Raw genomic sequence first — 8,667 nt, 5'->3', positions numbered from 1 at the left:
ATATTTGAACTTGGTTCAAATCAATCTCTTGGTTTCTAGGAATCACCAACTAGACTTTTACACACCAACTTTGATCATATATTCACCAGGAATGAGCACTTCCAGCCAAAACTCTGGAACCAGTCTTTTTTGATGTCAAAATTCCTGCAGTTTTATTTATTTTCAGCCCATTTTCAGGTGTTTTTGCCCAATTTTACGGGCTTTTCCAGACTTTTTCATAAATGCGTAGTCCCATGCCTGATTCGCACTAAATAGGTTTTTCGGATGAATTAAAGTTTTAACTTCAACACTACACTATTTTTCGCTCACCTGGAACGGTTTTTTGGAGTCTAACTATTGTTAGTCATTTTGACAGTTTGTAAATGTGGATACCCTGTATGTGCTCTGTTCCTCAGTTTTTGTTCACATTTTAGTTGTACAACTACCCACTGCCACATAGTTGTTAGCAGCCCAAATCTCAAAAAAATGGGGTTTGATTCCAAAGAAAGTTGGGAACCCCCAATTGCCCACAGAGGTGAATAAGGCAACATGTGTTGCTGAAACGGTCTTTAAGACTATCTTATGTTAATATCTTTTGATATCATGTATTCAAAGTATGGCACAGTTTCCGCCACACATCCAGTGGCATATATATCAACCTTGCATTTTAGGCCTATTTTAGCTCAAAACTAACCTCATATTTGCTTTAAAAAATGGCAAATTTGTGTGTATCCCAGTCCTGGGAGAGGGTCAGGATAATTTTGTCTCACTCATGGAAATTTTGCAAGGTATGCCACATTACATGCATCATTATAAAAGTACCCTGAATGAATTGTAAATATATTCAAAATGGTGTTACTAATAAAGCATTTCTCAAAATATTCAAATTTTCAAACATTTTGTGGATATGTGTATGTGTGTGGAATTGTCCCAGTGAAGTCTAGGGAGTGGGTATGTGGGACAACTTTGACAATTTTGAATTTCACCCATTACGCCACTTTTGTACATCATATAAAAATACCCTTGATTCATTTATCAAAATCTATTCATAATGGTGTTAATGTGTCTTCTTTATTCATTTCAATTTTGATTTGGCGTAGCCCACCATTCTGTGTCATGTCACCTGCAATCTCGCCATCGTCAAATGCCGGGTTCTTGTGTCCATTTGTATCAGCTGATGCAGCAGCTCCTGCTGTTAAGTTATATGTACTGGCCAAGCCCATCTTTGTCCTGTGAAATAAAAAATGTAACACCATTGAATAATGATGCATACAATTTGTGGGTGTTACAATAATAAAAATTGGATTTATATAGCGCATTTTCCAAGAGGATTCAAACCGCTGTAATTTTGCTGCCACTGGTGAATCATCAGAATCAGCTCACATCAACTAGGCGGGTTGCATCCAAATCCGGCGCAAACTATCCGCATTTAGATTTCAACATCCACCAATTTGTCTGTGCAGCTCCCCAAATTCCATTGGGTGAAGGATGTTTTTGATAACCAAACAACTAATCACCGATTCTGAAATGGGAGGAAACCGGAGATCCCGGAGAAAACCTGCGAGAGCGATCATGGATCAGGATAAACAAAGTGCACATACAGTACTTGGGTATGGCTGGGGCTTGAACCCGGGACTCAGTGATGCAAGGTGAGGAACAACCACTGAGCCAACTCTCTTTTCCATGTACTCTGTCTTTGGACCCGATGTTTTGCAACTTTTATGAACATGATTAACAAGTAAGACTTGATGCATTACATGGTTTGATATTAAAGGCTGTGCAATGTTTTCCACATGGTCATGCAGATTCATGCCTGCAATGATAAATTTGCAGGTCTGTGACAGACCCTTGTTCATCAAGGGTCTGACCATGAATGACCCAGATCTGGTACTGTATCAGAATGGTCTAGTGTCACAGACCCGGGTCTGTCATGGTCAGACTCATGACGGACCAAGTTCTGTCATGGACCCTCATATTTATTGCAGCAATGCCTACGTGATTTGATCAAATCAGACCAAAGTAGACAATAATGAAATTGAGATGTAGGCAAAACTATAAGGAACAAAATTGCAACAAAAACAAGAAAATTAACATATAAAAAGGTCACAAAATTTCAACCCAGTATGCCAGGTATGTGGAGAATTCAACATTCAGTACTACAAGTTGTATCAAAATGATTGGTACCCATCAATTTTCATTCATAATGGATGAGTCGGACACATCAAAATTCAACGTAAGATGCAAATTATTTGTATATTAATTGTATAACAAGTCATAAACTATACATTCTGAACATTTCAAAGTATCCAATGTTGCATTTGGAAGAGGCAGACTTCAATAAACATCAATTATTGATGGGTACCAATCATTTTGATACACCCTGTATAAAGCAAGTTAGAAATAGTAATAACTCAATTTCAAGATTTTTGACTTGAGTGGATCAGATTATCATAAAATTGTAATATTCTCCAGTAAGATCCAATATGCATCATACACAATGGTATATGCTTTTTTTAAATATAGATTTGAGATATAAAAGGTGTTGTTCACCATCATGTAATACTCAGTGTTTTTTTTTAAACCTCTTTTTTAACATATTTTTTAAAACCTTAGTTTGTTATTGCAAACAAAGGATTGAATATTGGGGTGTTAAGGGGTACTACACCTGGCCAATTTTGCAATTTTCTCAAAATTATAGCGCATTGGTGACAAGTAAGATATGTATATTATAGGGGCAAGGACTACAACTACTGCACTGAAAATTCAGCAACTCAAGGCAAGTAGTTATTGATTTATTGATTAAATATTATTGGTTTTCCCTCATTTTTGACTGTAACTCCACAATTGTTGTCTGTGCCGAAATAAAATTTCCAGTGCAGTAGTTGTAGCCCTTGCCTAATATAAATATCTTACTTGTCATCAATGCTTTATAATTTTTGAGAAAAATGCAAAAATAGGTACAAAATTGGGCAGGGGTGTAGTACTCCCTTAATGCAAGAAGGCCCTATCTGTAATAGCTGCCCTATAGACATTTGAACATTTCTGCATTATATATTGTATACATATGACACCTGGCAGCTATTGCAGATGGGGCTTTCTTGCCCTACACCCTTGACATGTATTGTCTTACCTCATTACAGCAACTATCAGATACGTTAAGGCGATTACCAGAATTAATAGAAGAAATATGACTCCAAAGATAACAATGGGGAAAATAACTGAAAACAAAGAGATCACAATCAATATTAATTACCATTTGAAGAAATCCAAGTTCATTGTCATTTAATATCATTTTTGAGCATTTTTTTATTTGTAATGAATTGCAATGGGCTATTCCAGATGAAATTCATAAACCCCTATGGAAGACATGACCTTAATCTCCCACACAGAGGGTGTCAATTTCAAATAGAGTCACGAATTCATGTAACGCCATCGACATCCACACCGCCTTGTGTGGGAGATTAAGGCCATGTCTTCCATAGGGGTGTATGGATTCCAACTGGAATAATAGTTGACACTTTTCCCAGATTTTTGGACAACATTTTGATAGAGCACCCCTTCTTTAAACCAGTTAAAAGAAAGCTCTGAAGGCCTAAAATGCAGCCAATTCTGCCACACATCTCCCTACACACCTTTTCTAAAACATATGTGTACTAATTAAATCTTGATCGGCTATAGATCTTCATTTAACTAATTTATTAATTAATGGCACATAGTCATTCTTATTTTAACAAGATATTGTACTTACCATTTGGAAAACCTTTCTTTTTTGTGTCTTCTGTTGTATCTGTTGTATCTGTTGTGTTACTGCTATCATCTTCATATTCTAAAAGCAAAAGTAAAAAAATAGTAAAACATTTAGCAATATTTTAGTTTCAGAAAATGTATATGTAGCCGCTGACATGGGGTTAATTTATTCCAATAACTATTTCACACCATTCCGGGCCATCATTTATTCTCTAACACCCTGTCTTATGATCGATTTGCCTTTCCTGAACTATCTTTTAAAACATCAATTTAGACAGTCGAATATTTAAAAGGGTTTAATGTGAATTTGAATAAATAAAACTTACAGAAATTAAAATTTACATTACTCATCAAAATTGAAGGATCAGACTTATTTATTAGCATTTTTCAAAAACAGCATTACACTTGTAAATCAGCTGAGTATCATTGTATTCAGTAATGGTTTTAATAAGGTTTTGACTATTGTTTGTCGTTTTGATGTATTGTTTTTAATATGGGAAATAATAAATTGAAATTGAAATGTTTCAGGCAATAGAACACTTGCTAACTAAATCAGAACGTATTTATAAATTGTGTTCAATACCTGTACTAAATTGAACTATACAGCTACATTGTAATATTGCAGAAAAAGAAAAAAAGATAAATCCTACGTACAAACCAGCGAAGTTTAGATTCCTTCAAAATAATATGCTCCGAGAGCTTTTCAAGAATAAATACCATGAATACACAACTTACAGATTTATAGCAAACAAACTATATTCCGGTTGAAAATATCTCAAATGTTCGTATGTGAATATACTTTCGTCTACGGTAGATAGCTACTACCAGTCGTCGTACGTAAACTACAGTACAACGTGCGCATAGACATCAATTAAATCATGAAGTTCAAGCATTATTCTTGTACTTTGTCAGTTTATAAACTAAAATCCAATCCTTTAATATATTTAATTACAGCACATGGTACACCATCTCCATGGAAATGATTTAACAAACAAAACAGTTTCTGTTTTTGTTGGGATAGTCTGGAATGCATAATTATAGAATCGTTTTACACCCATGTTGCAGAGTCTATTTAAAACGCAACAGAAGCAGTGTCTATTTACCAAATAAAAATCGCAATAAAAATTTGCCAGAGGCATATTTCTTTTTAAACATATAGCAGAAGGCAATCATACTCGTATTAAATAATGATAAGAGGGTGACGCAAGTGACATTTCAAAGATAAACGGACCTACTCGAGGCATCAGTAGAGGACTTTGCCATGGTAACAATACGTGCAGTAGAGAACTGTGACTGGGAGTTTGTGATATTGGTGATTTCTGGTGATATGGAGCGATTTAATTACAAAACAAGTTTGCTTAGATTCATATATATTTGTAACGCATTCTTGTAAGATCGGAGAAGAAATTTGATATCTCATTTTTGCCCTTCACTGATTCGCTAAATAAGAAAGTCTAAAAAACCCCCATCAAACATTAATTTAGACATTTTGCGGAAAGGATGGGTGTGCTAACAAGGGTAATAATTAGTAAGGGTAAAATGTCACATAGGACGTTTGTCCAGGCGGACACTTTCGCTTCATGTGATTGAATGGAGATTCATTTTTTTATCCATTACTGTCGTTTTCTTCCTTGTTGCCATTTTTGATTGTGCAAAAATGATGATAATTTTATTGATTCATCCTTCACTTTTAAGGTTAGCAACTATTTAAAACTGTTGCAGTTTGGTAGTTCACGGCATCTTGCAAATGGTAGTGAGCTTTAGCAAAAAATTGCATTAATCATTTCATAGCGAGTGTATAGAAGATTTCAAATATCACAGATATACTTTAGTAGGTGCTGTGGTTCTTGAGTTATGTTGTAAAGAGGGCTGAAACAATACTTTTGTAAAACGTACATAACTCATTTTCAACAATATAAATCAAGCAAGTTTTCAAAGTATAAATCAAGCAAGAATATGATTTGTAGAAACTTTGGCAAAGCATCAAAGTGTTTTTTAATACTGAATATATATTGATTTAGATAATGAAAATCGATTTGATTTTTTTGGCTGCTTCGACCAACAATACCTAGTCTACCCTTAAGCTATTCTATAATAAATAATTTGTTTACTCTTTTGCTGGGATCACTGACACTGATAATACCTTTTCAAATTGATAAAAACGTTTTCATTTAATTAATTGAGATCTCCCTTTTTTCTTCTTTTTTTTCTCTCATCTCCCACTATAATTTTAAAATGACCAGCATAAAGAACAAATATTGAAGAATTGAACTACGCTGAACTGGACTGAAACATTGCAACTAATACGAAGAAACATAGAATTAACGTTGATTAAAATCCTTTTAGATTAAAATATTTTGCTAAATTTGAATAATAATAAAACATATTGATACATATTATTGCATGATGATAATTATATGCATTTTATTAAATAAAAATGACATACCGATACCTAATCACTTTTTATGTTGCAAAAATATTACTATCACGTGCGATTCTGTGTGCTGAACCATACATTGGATACCCGCATATTGATGAGTATTAGCTTATGCTTTATTACTATAATTTCTCACATACCAACATATAAACTATCATTTCATTTTTATGCCGAGTAATTATTCAGAAATATAGATCTGTATTATTTTGTTCAAAATATGTTTAAATACTATAAATATCAAATAAGTCATGCACCTATTCAAAATTATATAATACAAATAAGTTATATAGATACCTGAAATTTCGGTGGCGATTTCGGTTTGAAAATCTGTTACTGTGGAGAGAAATGCAAAGAAAGAAAACAAAAGGGACATTAACAATATGCAAAACGATTGAACGGTGACACAGAGACCAACACTAAGGACAATTTTTTTCTTCTTTGCCCAAATTTCCTCATTTTTATTTCTTTTTAGCCCGTTTTGAGCATTTTTGTCATATTTTATGCACTTTTCCTGGACTGGGTTTTTTTTTTTCAGAATTTTCCTGTTTTTTCATTAAAATGTATTCTCATGCCTGAAATCATTTTTTACAGTAAAGAAAATATAAATACACGTTGTTAAAAATAAATCCTTTCCTCGTGGTCTCAACACGGCTTCTAAAAATATATGAATAATTGTGTTCGATCCCCTTAATCCTATTTTTACACCATAACCATGACAACCAATATTATACAATTCCTTGGCTTAAGTTAGCTTACAGCTAAGTCATTAATACCAAGTTTGTTTGTACAACTTACTCTTTAGGCTATTAAGTATTATGCATTAAAATGTTGTGTTATTTCAATATAAAAAATCAGGTTAATGTATGCAGGTACTGAGCGTTTTCAGCCAACAGCAGGAAGAATTGAATTTGATAAAGTCTATATGGTTTCGATCAGGCATGAGACCGAACTTTCCTGTAAAAAAACCCTGAAAAATGCGCGTGAAATTGGGCAAAAAATACCAAAAACAGGCTGAAATTAAATAAAGTTACGGACATTTTGACTTAAAAAAACTGAATTCAGTTTTAAAACTGAAAATTCTCAATTTGTATTTTGGTTCTCTCTCCCTCCCGCCTCAATTTCTGGGTTTCCTGGTCAGATTTTTTATGCTTGAGGAAAACTTTAAACATATCAGATAAGTTTATCTTTTAACAAGGATCAGTTTGTAATCTCACATTTGAAAAGAAAAGGGCCTCCTTCGTTCTTCGAGCACTGTCGGAAAAGACCGCAAACTACTAACAGTGGTAATTTGACATGAAAGGGAAAAAATAATAACAAATTTATTAAAATAATTGCTATCTACCGTAGATAGCATCTCAAATTATTGGCATCGTACCGAATAAATCTATATATTTATTGAACTGAAGACCTCACTCTCTCATCAATTCATGCCTCCGAACGAGAGCCAACAATTTTTTTGTGTGGCCTTATATAATAAATCTCTTTTCCCCTATTCCACGAATTTATGTATCGCTCTTAAAATTTATGTAATTTGAAATGATAGGCTATAGTCAATGGTCATTAAAATATTTTGATTACAATTTTACATAAATAAATAGTAATTATCTTACCCTCCATCATCGTGTATACTGTTTCCATACGCGACGTCGTCGTCCTACTGGGGTCTGTAGTGGTATTTGTTGTAACTAGATACATGAAAAACAAAATACAAAAATCAGTTGGCCTATATAATAATTTGATAAATAAATAAAATGTAGGCATTTATATCCATAGTTCAAAGGATATCAAAGCGCTTTACATTGATTTTATTCCGCTACCATTAGGATATATCACACCTATTGGCTGAGAAACAAAAATGGCGCCGGTATGACTACTGCTCCCCATTTTATACCTGGGTAGAGTGAGACAAGAGCAATAAAGTGTTTTGCTCCTTACTTGGCTTGAACCTACAACCTTGGTATTGAATGTTGAAATACTCGTGATGAGTATTATTCACCATAGATTAGCATGTCATTTTTACTGATAAATAACATTGTCACGCGAAAGGATAAAAATAATTATAATACCATAGCAATATGGCATTATTATAGGTTCAACACCACTAATTATCTATTACACGGGTTTCAATGGAAAAATAGCTAATTTCGGGTGGAATTTTCTCATATTCAGAACTCTCACAGTTAAATGCCACTAATATCAGGTGAAACTGATTTAGATGCCAAATGATCAAAAACTCAACATAGGTTGACCTGAGACTTTTCTTGTTTTAACGCACTGAACTGTAAACACTTAAAATGGCAGTGCGCCCTCGAAGCTGAAAGTTACTATATGATGGGGCGAATATTTACTAAAAACCGATGCCGTGCGTATGAATGTTGGTAATATTACAACAAATATGCCATATAATGAGAGAAAATATATATATACCATTTTGAAGCATCAAACCCTAAAATGTACTTTATTGGCTATATAACTTTGTCAATTTCAGTGATATTAAAGCAGTC

At 33.6% G+C, this 8,667-nt stretch overlaps 1 protein-coding gene across 1 annotated transcript; it reads right to left on the bottom strand.

Moving 5' to 3' along the window:
- Window positions 1-322: 322 nt before the first annotated feature.
- On the bottom strand, window positions 323-8,162 carry LOC140166760 (uncharacterized). Its single transcript, XM_072190254.1, has 6 exons — window positions 8,099-8,162; window positions 7,774-7,848; window positions 6,458-6,496; window positions 3,728-3,805; window positions 3,110-3,197; window positions 323-1,209 (listed from the first exon to the last, which is right to left on the bottom strand). The coding sequence occupies exons 1-6, from the start codon at window positions 8,160-8,162 to the stop codon at window positions 1,026-1,028; spliced, it is 528 nt and encodes a 175-aa protein (XP_072046355.1). The 3' UTR covers window positions 323-1,025.
- Between the last annotated feature and the right edge of the window lie 505 nt (window positions 8,163-8,667).

Source organism: Amphiura filiformis, chromosome 12, assembly GCF_039555335.1.
Source record: "Amphiura filiformis chromosome 12, Afil_fr2py, whole genome shotgun sequence".
NCBI classification, from domain to species: domain Eukaryota; kingdom Metazoa; phylum Echinodermata; class Ophiuroidea; order Amphilepidida; family Amphiuridae; genus Amphiura; species Amphiura filiformis.
Note: the sequence above shows the minus strand (reverse complement) of the source record. Positions and strands in the feature narration are given on the sequence as shown.